This window comes from Phocoena sinus, chromosome 1 (genome assembly GCF_008692025.1).
Source record: "Phocoena sinus isolate mPhoSin1 chromosome 1, mPhoSin1.pri, whole genome shotgun sequence".
Taxonomy (NCBI): Eukaryota; Metazoa; Chordata; class Mammalia; order Artiodactyla; family Phocoenidae; genus Phocoena; species Phocoena sinus.
In genome coordinates this window covers 164,358,617-164,375,294 of record NC_045763.1, presented here as the reverse complement: position 1 = coordinate 164,375,294, position 16,678 = coordinate 164,358,617, and the positions used below count along the sequence as shown (strand labels likewise).

The window sequence follows — 16,678 nt, the reverse complement described above, 5'->3', positions numbered from 1 at the left end:
ATAAGAGCAAAACTTTGCTTCCTTCATGAAGAAAGGGGTTCTTCCCCCCAAATTAAAATGTTTGTGATGCTGAATATATTGCGTTTTGATAACATAAGATCCACTCTGTGCCAAGGGAACTGTAAAATAAAGGGCAAGCTGTAGAACACATTTGCTACAACAGGCAGTTTAAACACAGACCATCTTTGGTGAATGGCCGGCTGTAAGTACTCACTGATGTTTCACTGAGTAGGGACAACGAGCCACCTAGAAAGCTGTGACGAGACAAAAGGTTTCTGCAGTGACCACAAGACACCACAGTACTTACAGGAGGCAGAGAAACCTGCCCAGTGATCTCAGGCGGACGCAGGCTCACAGGGTCTTCTCCTGGGCCTTCTGGCTCCCCAGATGGGTACGGCGGGGGTGGGTAGGGGGGGTACTCTTCGAGGTACACTTCAAGCAGAGGGGGAGCCTCTGGGTTTGGCTCTTCCACGTTGTTCTGGAAACTTGGACTGCTGTCTGGGACTCCTTCAGGCTCATACTCAAGGCCCGGAGAAGGAGCGGGCAGGTCACTGCTCTCTGTACTGGCGCTCCCTGCTTCCCCCGGGGATACCGGTTCAGGGGCCAGAGGGAGCGCCTCCTTCTCTGGCTCCACGTGCAAATATGGATTCTGGGTCTCCATCGGGCTTTCCGGGCTGGCAGTCCCAGAAGCGGACTTGGATGCGTGTGCCGGGACGGAGATGGTCTCCATGGCGGCGATGGTGGTCCTCTGATACAGAAGTTTCTGAATATTCGGCCCATTAGGACCCTCTGGCTCTGTAATAGAGCTGCGTTTCTTTAGTGGCCGTGGTGCGTTCGACAGTTTCTTTCGCAGGGCTTCTAGGTCAGCGTCGCTCTGGTTTCGGTAAGGATTCGATAAGAAAGGCAGTAATTTGGTTGGGCTCAGTGGCCTAGGAATTCTTTCGTTTTCATGGGTCTCCTGAACTGAAGAAATGGGCTCTGTTTCAGGTTCCGGGCTGCCAGGTTTGCCCTGGGTATTGGAATAAATGTTCTCTGGGAGCTGCTGTGGGTTCTGGGCAGTAGCAATCACAGGCTTGCCATAAACTAATTGGAAATGGAAAAAAAGCCCTGATTAGTATTAATTAAACAAAACTAGCAAATAACAGACATAGCTAACAATTAAAGCCTCTTTTAATTTCAGTTATTACATAATACCCTTCAATACAACTAATTTTTAAAAATAACAAATGACAAAGCAAGGTTTCCATCATTGCATAATAAACTTATTACAGAATCAAAACCCTCACTGAAAAAAAAAACAAAAAAATAAAACCCTCACTGATTGTAAAGAGGTACCATTATTTTATGTACCAATGTGAAAGAAAATGTTGTCAATTATAATTGTAAGAAATCACAGACCATAGTATCCAAATTTAAAATGTCAAAATGTAAAAAAAAAAAATTTTTAATTAAAATAAAATGTCAAAATGTGAAAAGAATTTAGATTCTTTAGATCCTTTCACATGTCCAGATTAAAACTAAACATGCACTATTCACAATTTTCAAAAGGAAATCAATGTGACAAATCATTTGGCTTACAAAATTATTAATAACCACTTCTATTTACCAAAACTATTCTCCGTAAACATTCTGATTACATCATCATTATCTAATTCCCGAATTATTATATTAGCAGTTTTCACCAGACTCATGAAAAAGAGTAAGATGTAGCATATATACTAATTCTCTGCTGTGTAATTACTTTCATGACATTCTGGGCCACAATTACGTGCTTATTTCATAACTAGAAAGCCATTTTCATTCCATTAAAACACAGTGAATTTTATTCCAGTCACATAAACTAATGACTCTTAGAAAGAACCCAACAAGTTACCAAATTATGTATGTTGAACACAAAGTAATCTTTTCGTGTTTTATATTTAACTAGTAACTGTGTCCTCATTAGAACAACTTAAAATATAGTAGAGAACGTTAAAAAAAAAAAATACATATACAGAGGCAGTTGTCTAAACCTCTAGGCACCAAGAACACCTGGTCAGACCTAGAGTGAAGACACATCCCTCTGTGCAGCGATCCCCCGCAGGCACTTTTCCCCACTCACCAAGGAGCTCGTCCGTGAGCGGGAAACAAACGCACACAGGAAATTCAACACAGAAGGCTATGTCATCGCTATAGGTTTTATGCATCAATTTTCATATTTATTTCATTTTATTCACCTACCATCTTCAGCTACTACAGTAGCTGACATTTAGCACAAACTCTTTTAAACTCCCCATGAAGAACAGAAGCCATAATGAAACAAATCTCTTAGGACAAAAGCATCAGTCAAAAGAGGTACACGTCACTGTGCTGTTTACTGATCGATGGCATCTCTGGTGTAGGATGGAAACACATCCACGCAGGTGAAGATGAGACCAAGAATCTTACCGCTCGGAAAGTGGGGCCCTCGGGAATGGGACTTGGTCAACGCGCTCTGCACGGCCTGCTGGAAGTTTTTGCCGGGAGCCTGGTGCTGGGTATACATGGAGTATATGGAGCTGGCAGCCACGGTCTGGGGTTTCCTGAAGGGCGGAAGGAGGGTGTCCTTGGAAGGCTGAGGCGTGAAGGGCCGGACGGCAGCAGCAGGGGGACTTTCTTGCTTAGAACCTGGAGGAAGGGTCTGGTCTGCTTGGCCAACTGAAGGCATGCTGGCAGCCAGCAGGACCCTCTGCTGCTGCCCTGCTGGTTTGGGTTTGTTTCCCACGGATGCGACAGCCGCTGACAACTGCTGAGGGTTTCCATCTGGCTTAATGTCTGAGGGCGACTGATTAGTTTGTCCAAAATAAGGCAAATTAATCTGTTTTGGTTTTGATGGAACAGGAGGTGGTACCTTAGCTACATTCTTATTTGCAGCCTGTGAACACACACAACAGCCGATTAAAATACTGCGTAACTGGGTACACAGGATGTTCCAGACACCCTAAACTTCACAAATGTTAAATACAGACTGAAAAGACTAGCTCTACATTTAAAAATCATTAAAAACTCTGAAATCTCTGAACTAAATCACACGTAAAAGGCACTTCAGTAATGCAATACAAATCCTGCCCCGTACGATTTCCTCCGCATTGCCCCTTCCTATTTGGGCAACTATAAGTAGCCACTTGAAAACTTTTAACTGCCATCTTACATATTCACGGGTGGCACCAATAACTGAAAACCATTCTCGTTCAGCGGAACTTCACGCAATCTGGGCCACGTGGTTAAAAAAATCTCCTAACTTGGAGCATGCAGCCATAGACTGCTTATCAAAGGTTGGGATCCTAACAGTTATGGAAGATTCATCATCAGATTGCTTGACGTAACCTAAGCTCCAAATTTTGAAGAAACAAGGTAACCGAGCAGCACAAATACAGTGTTCTTCAATGCACTAGTGTTTTTCTAGAGAATCGTACAAAATATGACCCGGAAGCAAGCATGTTAGGCATGTGCCAGTACGATGTGAGACCATAAATATACTCAAGCAACAGAATTTAAAATAACAGAATGCTATTGTATTTTCTAATCTTCCAGATAGATTTTTTTTCTCTCCCTTACATAATACTTTCTCTCTTCTAAAAAAAAAAAAAAATGTATATAGAATTACCATTAAATCTTAAAACTGGGATACTCTCAAGTACCTGAGCATCCCGCAAGATATCTTCACTGCTCTGGTTCTTCCTGAGGGTACCAAAGGCAGGTGGGGCAGCAGACTGGTCCACGGTGTCAAACATTGAAAAGGGACGCACTTTCTTCTCCTTCTCCCTCAGCGGAACCTCCCCATCATCAGCTGAAGAAGACAGGGGAAGAAAAGAATCACGCTGATAACCAAACTGCTTGTAATAAAATTTCTTATTCGCACATGTTTCTCTCTCCTCAAACGTATACCCACTAAATGCTCTTCTATTCTTAAATTAAGTTGATTAAAGGATAACCCAACACTACAATGCTAGTACCTTAATTCCCTGGCTAAATGAAGCTGTTCTGGAAATAAACACAGTCCCTGGTCTTAACACACTAGAAAATAAGCTATCTAAAAAAGGATACACAGAACCTTTAGATGCCCAAAACAGAATATTCAGGAACAGCACAAGTAAACCTCACCTTGGTCTGGAGCATTTCCAGAGCTTTTGGACACAGAAGCAGAGGCTTGTTGGCTCGAGAAAAGATCTGCATTCGGAGGAGTCCAATCAGGGCCAAGCAGATGGATTTTAGAGCCTAGAACACAGAAAAGCAACTGCAATAACCTGGCATTCTAAGGAGATGTTTAAATGGTTCACTTTGCTGCTAAGAAGTTAAATCTCTAAAAATGGGTTTAAATCTCAGACTCACAAAAACCCCAGTAAACTTACTTAGAAAACATCAGATTTTATACCTGTGATTTAAGAGTGCCCCTGCTGACTCAAATAAATTAATCACCATCAACAGAAAGTCCGTTTGAAGCAGCAAGGACGCATTACTCCTCACCAGGTAAGAAAACATCACCATCCCACCCAGAAAATGACTTCCAATCTAGCAGACCAAGGGCTCTCTGGTGTGTCTTACACAACCACCACAAGTGATGCACACACGACAAAAGCAAAAGCACGGACTTTCAGCCCGTGACTCTGACCACAGTCTTGGGTAAATCAGAGTATTCAGGTTTTTTCGACACTGGTATTTAAGTTTCAAAGCCATAGCTTTTATTTTTCCTTAAAAAAACAAAACTAACTCTTTCTACAATAAAACCCAGACCATGCAGCACTACTGCTTCACAGTGGCAATTAATCCAAAATAATAAATAATTTTAAAGTTAGCTACTATTTACACGTGACAGTGGTGACGATTCTATTTTTTTTTCTCCAGGGGTGAGTTTAGTAAGTTCATTAAAGGATGTTTTTTGCCCTGCTTTTCCTCCAACTCTCCCTTCATTTTTTCCTCCTATTATAAAAGTCTGGCTTGCACCTGCCCCCCGCCCCCGGCCAAGTATCTGAGGACTACACACAGAACGCAAAGACCACTAACACAACGAGCCTCTGTTACTTTCACTTTTATCTCCCAATATGTTTACCTTTATTCTAAAAATTATCATCTGGCAAATTCTCACACAGAAACATATACGAATAGCAAACACCAATCGTCAGCAGAATGGACCTACTGTCTCGCATTCTGTGGAGACGACACCACTGACATATCTGGAGTTTTTATACCACGAGGAAAGTTCTCAAGTTATTACATCAGATCAAAATTTCCTTATTAACGAGAAGGAATTCAAAACCATTTCCAGGTTTTTAAAAACCTCATGTTTTATTTCATTTCCTGAACAGAACCCTACAGTACTTAGGGTTAAGAAAATTATCATTTCTTAACCCCAAAGAACACAAGGAGATTCTGAGAATTGCCACATGAACAAGGGATAGGAAGACATCTTTTTAAACTCAAACTTGGAGGAAAAAAAAAAATCTAAATTAAAAAAAAAAGAAAAGACTTGCTGTGAAGCACGAATGAAAGAAAGGAATACAAAAAACAAACAAACAAATAACTCAAGCTTGGGGGAAAATCATAGTGAGCACGGGAGCAACTAAGCTCTGGAAGGACTTGCAAATGCCTGGTTTTACCTTTCACTTGTGAAGCGGCCCCAGATCTCATGTTGGGCAGTGTCTGGACTTTCATGGACCCCTCGGAAGCCTGCGTAGCCCCAGGCCCATCGGGCAGGGCTGGCTTCACCAGAAGTTCAGGCCTCGAGGGAATCCGGGGCATAGTTGACGACTGGATATAGGGACCGACCGCAGCCACTCGACTCGGCCCCGACGCCCCCGGCTGGGGCAGGTGTCCATCAGACGAAACCTTAGGAGAAAGCACAGAGCCTTTAGTATTGCAAGTCAGGCTGGATGTGACTCGGAAAAGCCCGTGACGTGTTCATAATTTTGTTAAAAATCGGCACTTTCAGGATCTAGCCATCAAATCTACAAGAGATATCCCCAAACAAAAACACCCCATGGTGAACTCTCACCCACACTTTATTACAAGAATTAGAAACAAGAGCAGAGCTACGTAGGTGATAGTATTAAAAGTATAAGAACAGTGGATTCTCTTTCAAGAAGTCACAGGTCTCGTCCCTTTCCGGAGGACGCACCGAGCCATGATTCTGAAGATGCTGCTGCAAGTACTGACCTCGCTGGGATGGTCATCGTCCCCTCCTCCCGCCCCCTGCCAACAGCACACTTACTGGAAGGTTCTCTTTCTGCTGCAGGGCCGCCTTCTTCTTCCACAGCCGGTCCCTGAGCTCATTAACACGCTTGTCCATGACCGCCACTTCTGAATTGCGCTTATTCAAGCACTCCCTCTGTTGCTGCAGCTTGGCATTCTGCTCCTGGTTCAGTTTGTTTCTTAACTGAACAAAATTAAGGGAATAAAAGGTAGCCAAGGAGTAGGAAGAAAATTTTCTCAAAACAGATAATCACATGGTTCGCTATTATACAATTTCTAAAAATGTAAGGTCCCCCCACACTTCTCATCTCACGGTTTAAAATTACGTGTTGGACCACCAGCTGTGGTCATAAGGAATACCTCAGATTTCCTGTCTGAGGTACTATAAAGTTTATTCTGGATTCTGCGGGGTTTAGGTCTTCCTCCCCGCCTCCCCGCTTTAAGGAAAAGAGGCCGAAATCCAGGACTTCCTGCCGCTTATGTGGACAATGCTGTCGTCCTAGAGAGGATGTGCCACTGAATGTCACAGGCGGCCACAGTTTACCTGCAGCTCCTTGTACAGCCGATCAAGCTCAGCCACCGCGGACTGGTTGTCATGGTGACCATCAATCCTGCCATTCTTGAGCATCTCTAGCTGTCTTGTAAGTTCCTCTACTTTTGACACAGCCAGAACGAGCTCCCTCTGCTTTTGCTGGAACAAACTATTCATCTGTTCAATTTCCTCCACTAAAGTAAGAACGAGAAAAGCAACAGTAGTTGAAAAGAAAAATGAGAATTGGACTGCTTTCCGGGCAACCAGGATGTACCATAAACTTTCTCATAAAAAGTAGAGAAAATTTTCAGGAATGTCCTAGAATCAACCTATTCCTTTATAAGCACCTCTAAATCAAACAGACATCTCTAAATCAAATCACTAAAATTTTAATTAAAATGGTATTGTAATAGATGGAGCCATTATATGCATAAAAATCCTTACCTTCATCAAATTTTCAGTCAAAAATTAGAGAGAAGAAAGAGGACTTCAATGCAGGGGGCCTGGGTTCCATCCTTGGTCAGGGAACTAGATCCCACATGCATGCCGCAACTAAGAGTTCACATGCCACAACAATGGAGCCCTGGAGTCGCAACTAAGGAGCCCGCCTGCTGCAACTAAGACCTGGTGCAACCAAATAAGTAAATAACTAAATGGGGGGGGTGGAAACTACTACTACTACTATGTTTTCCAAAGGGAACCTGGAAACCTTGTCTAAAACATTCAACAGCTGAATTCAATTCAGGGGGAAGCAGCAGCATCAAAACTGCAGTGAATTATACTTTTCCAAAAAAATCCTTTGAAGTTGATCTACATACAGAGTCTCATCTTATTCTTCTTACTTACTGCAAATTCACATAAACTTCCTACACCAACGTGTTTTCTTATACCAATGCGTTTCCTTACACCCAAACAGTTTAACACTGTAGCATTTAGCACTGAGGTAAACCAAATGGGAGCAACTCACCAAGTTTCCCGTTGCTTAGCCTCTTCTGTTCCACGTGGCCTTTAAGTGCTCTCACTTTTTTCAGCTTAGCTTCCTGATTCTCAGCTATTTCTTTGAGCCTCTTAAGCTTTTCCCGTTCAGCAGCTTGTTGCTGCTGACGCTGATCTTGCTGTTTCAAAAACTTTAAGCGCTGCTCCTGAAGATATAAGCCATCATCAGACATGTCGTTTTAAACAGCAGAGCACTAACCCACAATTAATCTAACCACACCCTGAGGTGCCCAGGCTGAGGTACACCGGTGGCGTTGCTCTGGTCTCACCATCTGTCCTACACACTGCTATGAGAACCACCTGGGGAGTTTGTGAAAAACAGACTCTCCCGGGCCCAAGCCTAGAATCTACCTCTTAGGGGGTAAGATCCAGGAACCAGTATTTTTATCCAAGTGGTCCTTGTGCAGCAAGCAAGCAGTGATCCTTGAACTAGTTTTCATGAGCTGCGGCTATAATTTTAAGAAGGAGCTCATGTAGAGGGGGAGGCAGTAAAAGAAAGCTATTAAATGATACACTTCGAAGTCCAATTTGGATTCAAACCCAAGCTCTGCCATTTATTAGCTATGAGACTTTGGGCAAATTACATAATTTCACCAAATCCACAAGTCTGTCTCTTCACCTATAAAATGAGATGATCACTAGTCCTCCTAGGGCTACAGTGAGGATTAAATGCAACGTGAAATGTAAATCTCTGTCAACAGTATTGTACACAGTTAGTACACACTCAATACACTTAGAAAAGAGCTAAAGAACTACTTAGTGCCTTTAGAAAACTGCAATAATGCAACTTACAATTTTCTTTCTATTATATTAAAATTTTTAACTGAGTAATATAGCCACACAATTTATAATCAAGGGTAAACTTCACAGATTAATACGGCTAAAACATACAAATAACACAGAAATAGTTTCAAAATAAGACCCTGAGGGTAGAGAGTTATTCTGTTAACAATCAACCTTTTTCTTTGAATTCATGTGCTTGCAACTCAAGGAATGCTGCGTCAGCATCACATGGGACCTTGTTAGAAATGCAAAATGTCAGACTCCAACCCACACCTACTGAATCAAAATATGCATTTTTAACAAGATCCTTAGGTGATCTGTATTCGTATTAAAGTTTGAGAAGCAATGATACACATGATTTTGAAAAAGCTGGTGTCTGGCATCAGAAGTAGAAAGGATGCATCGGAACCCTAGGAAGTATTCCAGGGAAAGCCACCGCGCATGTTGAGAACCACCTTAAAGAATCCCTGGCCATCACTTCAAAGCCCTGCTGGGGACCTTGCTACTCAAACCCTCAAGTTGTTCACCCCAAGTGAACTTAAGGTCCCTCAAAGACTGGTCGGCGGCAGACACTGGGTATTTAGACCAGGGGCTGGCAGACCTGCAGGCGAAATCCAGCTTGCTATCCGTGTTGTAAGTAAAGTCTTCTCGGCACACTGCCATACACGTTCGCCTATGGCTGCTTTCCTGCTACAACTGCAGAGCTGAGACAGCACAGCTTGCAAAGCCTAAAATATCCCAGCCCTTTACAGACAAAGTCTGACAATATCTGGCTTAGACTAGAAGCCCATGGCTGGCAGAAGCAGCAGCAGGGAGACTGGTTTAGATAGAAATGGAGAGGCTTCCCGTGTTTTCTTTGTCCAAGGACAGGATGAGAATTAGGTGGTGGGTGAAGAATGTCCCCAGATAAAGGCAAGCAGCCTGTTACCAGTGCCAAGCAGCAGCTGGGTTTGCATGAGCAGTAAGCTCCTCTTGCTGTAGTAATGATTCAGGAGAAGGTTAGCCCAGAGTTGTGCCTACAAGCAAAGCTGAAAGGTTCTTTCCGCTGTTCCTGTTTTACTGATACTCAACATAGCGTGGTTAACTCTGATCAGAATGGCGGTCAGGAAGATCTGGAACAACTGGATGATTTAAGGTTTCTATAAAATGCTGCAGTGAAGAGAAGAAAGCAGGTACCTTTCGGGTTGATGGTATCAACACGTATCCATGAGGTAACTGGTTTACTAGTGAATGGAACGTAAACGGCTTTACACACACATTAACAGGAGTGGCCTGTTAGGTCTTTGAAAACACGGTATTACCTTAGTGGCCAGCATTTGTTGCTGGGCCTCAATCTGTTGTTGCTGGCGAGATGCCATTTCCTGAAGTTCAGCAAGTGTCAGGTCCATCCTAGGACTATTAACCTACCAAAGAAAAATGCGAACAATCCAACTTAGTATAAAATGATCACAGAGATTCCTCCCTCAAAGGCCCATTTATAAGCATCATCTGAACCAATCATGACAAAATTATTTAGCCATTTTTCTTCCATAATATTAAAGAAACCATTAACTTTTATATTAATACCCCACACTGATTTATTAACATATAAAACATACTAACATACAGACCAACACTCTTCTAAGCTGTAAATTTAAATTAACTAGTTTCAATAGTCAGTAACACAGATGGAACAACTTGGAATTACCTTGTTCTATAGTTAATTTAAATTAGGAAGGCAGTGTTTGACCATATTAAACATGATACTGGGACACTGGCAGCAAACCTAGAATACAGTCATCAAAACACCCTTTAAAACTATGACACTAGAATTTTAAAAATTCAAGATACATTGGGTCACCAGGGACAAAGCAAGATGTCCACTCTCTAAACATCCATTGGACATGGCCCTAAGAGGTTTAACCAGTGCCACAGAACAAAAAAGTAGAAATAAACTGTGCCCAGATTGAAAACAAAAACGTTTCTTGGATGGGGCTAATGGCGGACTGTGGGAGGGCTCACGCCAAGGAGTACTCCCCCGAACTTTTGTTGCCAGTGTCCTTGCCCCTGTGGTGAGCCACAGCCTCCCTCAGACTCTGCAGGAGACCCTCCAACACTAGCAGAAAAAGAGGAAAAGTAGAAAAAGGAGATAATGAAGGAACAGCCATTATTCAGTCATTTTTCTGCAGCTTCACCTGAAAGGAGAATTGCTTCTATGTGATTCATTACAAGATACCAACAGCATCAGATACATCAGAAATACATCTACATGTGGAACAACTCCTACAGAACACCTACTGAACGCTGGCAGAAGACCTCAGACCTCCCAAAAGGCAAGAAAGTCCCCACGTACCTGGGTAGGGCAAAAGAAAATATAAACAGAGACAAAAGGATAGGGACGGGACCTGCACCAGTGGGAAGGAGCTGTGAAGGAGGAAAGGTTTCCACACACTAGAAGCCCCTTCGTGGGCGGAGACTGCGGGTGGCGGAGGGGGAAGTTTTGGAGCCGCGGAGGAGAGCAGGGCAACAGGGGTGCGGAGGGCAGAGCGGGGAGATTCCGGCACAGAGGATCAGGGCCTAAAGGCACTCACCAGCCCGAGAGGCTTGTCTGCTCACCCGCCGGAGCGGGTGGGGCTGGGAGCTGAGGCTCAGGCTTCGGGCCTGAAGGGGTTAGTGCACCACGGCTAGCTGGGAGGGAGTCTGAGAAAAAGTCTGGACCTGCCGAAGAGTCAAGAGACTTTTTCTTCCCTCTTTGTTTCCTGGTGCTCGAGAAGAGGGGATTAAGAGCGCTGCTTAAAGAAGCTCCTGAGACGGGCATGAGCCGCGGCTAACGTCGCGCACCCCAGAGACAGGCATGAGACGCTAAGGCTGCTGCTGCCGCCACCGAGAAGCCTGTGTGCGAGCACAGGTCACTATCCACACCTCCCGTCCAGGGAGCTTGTGCCGCCCGCCACTGCCAGGGTCCCGCGATCCAGGAACAACTTTCCCGGGAGAACGCACAGCGCGTCTCAGGCTGGTGCAACGTCACTCCGGCCTCTACCGCAACGTCACGCCGCCTCTGCCGCCGCAGGCTCGCCCTACACTCCGTGCCCCTCCCTCCCCTTGGCCTGAGTGAGCTGGAGCCCCGGAATCAGCAGCTCCTTTAACCTCGTCCTGTCTGAGCGAAGAACACACGCCCTCCGGCGACCTACACGCAGAGGAGGGGCCAAATCCAAAGCAGAGCCCCGGGAGCTGTGAGAACAAAGAAGAGAAAGGGAAATCTCTCCCAGCAGCCTCAGGAGCAGTGGATTAAATCTCCACAATCAACTTGATGTATCCTGCATCTGTGGAACACCTGAATAGACAACGAATCATCTCAAATTGAGGAGGTGGACTTTGAGAGCAAGATTTATTATTTTTCCCCTTTTCCTCTTTTTGTGAATGTGTATATGTATGCTTCTGTGTGAGATTTTGTCTGTATAGCTCTGCTTTCACCATTTGTCCTAGGATTCTATCCGTCCGTTTTTTGTTTTAATTGTTCTTAATAATTATTTTTTTATTTTAATAACTTTATTTTATTTTACCTTACTTTATTTTCTTTTAGCTTCTTTCTTTCTTTCTTTCTACTTTTTCTCCCTTTTATTCTGAGCCATGTGGATGAAAGGCTCTAGGTGCTGCAGGCAGGAGCCAGTGCTGTGCCTCTGAGGTGGGAGAGCCAACTTCAGGACACTGTTCCACAAGAGACCTCCCAGCACCACAGAATATCAAACGGGGAAAATCTCCCAGAGATCTCCATCTCAACACCAGCACCCAGCTTCACTCAACGACCAGCAAGCAACAGTGCTGGACACCCTATGCCAAACAACTACCAAGACAGGAACACAACCTCACCCATTAGCAGAGAGGCTGCCTAAAATCATAATAAGTCCACAGACACCCCAAAACACACCACCAGACGTGGACCTGCCCACCAGAAAGACAAGATCCAGCCTCATCCACCAGAACACAGGCACTAGTCCCCTCCACCAGGAAGCCTACACAACCCACTGAACCAACCTTAGCCACTGGGGACAGACATCAAAAACAATGGGAACTACGAAACCTGCAGCCTGCAAAAAGGAGACCCCAAACATAGTAAGATAAGCAAAATGAGAAGACAGAAAAACACACACAGCAGATGACGGAGCAAGATAAAAACCCACCAGACTTAACAAATGAAGAGGAAATAGGCAGTCTACCTGAAAAAGATTTCAGAATAATGACAGTAAAGATGATCCAAAATCTTGGAAATAGAGAAAATGCAAGAAACATTTCACAAGGACCTAGAAGAACTAAAGATGAAACAAGCAACGATGAACAACACAATAAATGAAATTAAAAATACTCTAGATGGGATCAGTAGCAGAATAGTTGAGGCAGAAGAACGGATAAGTGACCTGGAAGATAAAATAGTGGAAATAACTACTGCAGAGCAGAATAAAGAAAAAAGAATGAAAAGAACTGAGGACGGTCTCACAGACCTCTGGGACAACATTAAACGCACCAACATTCGAATTACAGGGGTTCCAGAAGAAGAAGAGAAAAAGAAAGGGACTGAGAAAATTTTTGAAGAGATTATAGTTGAAAACTTCCCTAATATGGGAAAGGAAATAGTCAATCAAGCCCAGGAAGTGCAGAGAGTCCCATACAGGATAAATCCAAGGAGAAACACGCCAAGACACATATTAATCAAACTGTCAAAAATTAAATACAAAGAAAACATATTAAAAGCAGCAAGGGAAAAACAACAAATAACACACAACGGAATTCCCATAAGGTTAACAGCTGATCTTTCAGCAGAAACTCCGCAAGCCAGAAGGGACTGCAACCAAGATTACTCTACCCAGCAAGGATCTCATTCAGATTTGATGGAGAAATTAAAACCTTACAGAGAAGCAAAAGCTGAGAGAGTTCAGCACCACCAAACCAGCTTTACAACAAATGCTAAAGGATCTTCTCTAGGCAAGAAACACAAGAGAAGAAAAAGACCTATAATAACAAACCCAAAACAATTAAGAAAATGGGAATAGGAACATACATATCGATAATTACCTTAAATGTAAATGGATTAAATGCTCCCACCAAAAGACACAGACTGGCTGAATGGATACAAAAACAAGACCCATATATATGCTGTCTACAAGAGACCCACTTCAGACCTAGAGACACATACAGACTGAAAGTGAGGGAATGGAAAAAGATATTCCATGCAAATGGAAACCAAAAGAAAGCTGGAGTAGCAATCCTCATATCAGACAAAATAGACTTTAAAATAAAGACTGTTAGAAGAGACAAAGATGGACACTACATAATGATCAAGGGATCGATCCAAGAAGAAGATATAACAATTGTAAATATTTATGCACCCAACATAGGAGCACCTCAATACATAAGGCAAATACTAACAGCCATAAAAGGGGAAATCGACAGTAACACAATCATAGTAGGGGACTTTAACACCCCACTTTCACCAATGGACAGATCATCCAAAATGAAAATAAATAAGGAAACACAAGCTTTAAATGATACATTAAACAAGATGGGCTTAATTGATATTTATAGGACATTCCATCCAAAAAAAATAGAATACACATTTTTCTCAACTGCTCATGGAATATTCTCCAGGACAGATCATATCTTGGATCACAAATCAAGCCTTGGTAAATTTAAGAAAATTGAAATTGTATCAAGTATCTTTTCCGACCACAACGCTATGAGACTAGATATCAATTACAGGAAAAGATCTGTAAAAAATACAAACATATGGAGGCTAAACAATACACTACTTAATAACGAAGTGATCACTGAAGAAATCAAAGAGGAAATCAAAAAATACCTAGAAACAAATGACAATGGAGACACGATGACCCAAAACCTATGGGATGCAGCAAAAGCAGTTCTAAGAGGGAAGTTTATAGCAATACAATCCTACCTTAAGAAACAGGAAACATCTCAAATAGACAACCTAACCTTGAACCTAAAGCAATTAGAGGAAGAAGAACAAAAAAACCCCAAAGTTAGCAGAAGGAAAGAAATCATAAAGATCACATCAGAAGTAAATGATAAAGAAATGAAGGAAACGATAGCAAAGATCAATATAACTAAAAGCTGGATCTTTGACAAGATAAACAAAATTGATAAATCATTAGCCAGACTCATCAAGAAAAAAAGGGAGAAGACTCAAATCAATAGAATTAGAAATGAAAATGGAGAAGTAACAACTGACAATGCAGAAATACAAAGGATAATGAGAGATGAGTACAAGCAACTCTATGCCAATGAAATGGACAACCTGGAAGAAATGGACAAATTCTTAGAAATGCACAACCTGCCAAGACTGAATCAGGAAGAAATAGAAAATATGAACAGACCAATCACAAGCACTGAAATTGAAACTGTGATTAAAAATCTTCCAACAAACAAAAGCCCAGGACCAGATGGCTTCACAGGCGAATTCTATCACACATTTACAGAAGAGATAACACCTATCCTTCTCAAACTCATCCAAAATATAGCAGAGGGAGGAACACTCCCAAAGTCATTCCACGAGGCCACCATCACCTTGATACCAAAACCAGACAAGGATGTCACAAAGAAAGAAAACTACAGGCCAATATCACTGATGAACACAGATGCAAAAATCCTCAACAAAATACTAGCAAACAGAATCCAACAGCACATTAAAAGGATCATACACCATGATCAAGTGGGGTTTATTCCAGGAATGCAAGGATTCTTCAATATATGCAAATCAGTCAATGTGATACACCATATTAACAAATTGAAGGAGAAAAAGCGTATGATCATCTCAATAGATGCAGAGAAAGCTTTCAACAAAATTCAACACCCATTTATGATAAAAACCCTCCAGAAAGTAGACATAGAGGGAACTTTCTTCAACATAATAAAGGGCATACATGACAAACCCACAGCCAACATTGTCCTCAATGGTGAAAAACTGAAACCATTTCCACTAAGATCAGGAACAAGACAAGGCTGACCACTGTCACCACTCTTATTCAACATAGTTTTGGAAGTTTTAGCCAGCAATCAAAGAAAAGGAAATAAAATAATACAAATATGAAAAGAAGTAAAGCTGTCACTGTTTGCAGATGACATGATACTATACATAGAGAATCCTAAAGATGCTACCAGAAAAGTAGTAGAGCTAACCAATGAATTTGGTAAAGTAGCAGGATACAAAATTAATGCACACAAATCTCTGGCATTCCTATACACTAACTATGAAAAATCTGAAAGTGAAATCAACAAAACACTCCCATTTACCACTGCAACAAAAAGAATAAAATATCTAGGAATAAACCTACCTAAGGAGACAAAAGACCTGTATGCAGAAAATTTTAAGACACTGATGAAAGAAATTAAAGATGATACAAATAGATGGAGAGATATACCATGTTCTTGGATTGGAAGAATCAACATTGTGAAAATGACTCTACTACTCAAAGCAATGTACAGATTCAATGCAATCCCTATCAAACTACCACTAGCATTTTTCACAGAACTAGAACAAAAAATGTCACAATTTGTATGGAAACACAAAAGACCCCGAATAGCCAAAGCAATCTTGTGAATGAAAAACGGAGCTGGAAGAATCAGGCTCCCTGACTTCACACTATACTACAAAGCTACATTAATCAAGACAGTATGGTACTGGCACGAAAACAGAAAGATAGATCAATGGAACAGGATAGAAAGCCCAGAGATAAACTCAGGCACATATGTCACCTTATCTTTGATAAAGGAGGCAGGAATGTACAGTGGAGAAAGGACAGCCTCTTCAATAAGTGGTGCTGGGAAAACTGGACAGGTACATGTGAAAGTATGAGATTAGATCACTCCCTAACACCATATATAAAAATTAGCTCAAAATGGATTAAAGACCTAAATGTAAGGTCAGAAACTATCAAACTCTTAGAGGAAAACATAGGCAGAACACTCTATGACATAAATCACAGCAAGATCCTTTTTGACCCACCTCCTAGAGAAATGGAAAGAAAAACAAAAATAAACAAATGGGACCTAATAAAACTTAAAAGCTTTTGCACAGCAAGGTCATAAACAAGACCAAAAGACAACCTTCAGAATGGGAGAAAATATTTGCAAATGAAGCAACTGACAATGGATTAATCTCCAGAATTT

General features: G+C 42.1%; 1 protein-coding gene across 2 annotated transcripts in view; it reads right to left on the bottom strand.

Annotated features, from left to right (window-relative positions):
* TP53BP2 (tumor protein p53 binding protein 2) overlaps positions 1 to 16,678 on the bottom strand; it is an 80,595-nt gene that overhangs the window by 13,725 nt on the left and 50,192 nt on the right. For both annotated transcript variants that reach the window (XM_032605867.1, XM_032605875.1), the window contains 9 exons: positions 9,820 to 9,921; positions 7,707 to 7,881; positions 6,752 to 6,933; positions 6,227 to 6,391; positions 5,616 to 5,844; positions 4,123 to 4,236; positions 3,660 to 3,808; positions 2,428 to 2,893; positions 308 to 1,083 (listed from right to left, as the gene is read on the bottom strand). In XM_032605867.1, the coding sequence (XP_032461758.1) occupies positions 308 to 1,083; positions 2,428 to 2,893; positions 3,660 to 3,808; positions 4,123 to 4,236; positions 5,616 to 5,844; positions 6,227 to 6,391; positions 6,752 to 6,933; positions 7,707 to 7,881; positions 9,820 to 9,921 (2,358 nt within the window). The remainder of the gene's footprint in view (positions 1 to 307; positions 1,084 to 2,427; positions 2,894 to 3,659; positions 3,809 to 4,122; positions 4,237 to 5,615; positions 5,845 to 6,226; positions 6,392 to 6,751; positions 6,934 to 7,706; positions 7,882 to 9,819; positions 9,922 to 16,678) is intronic.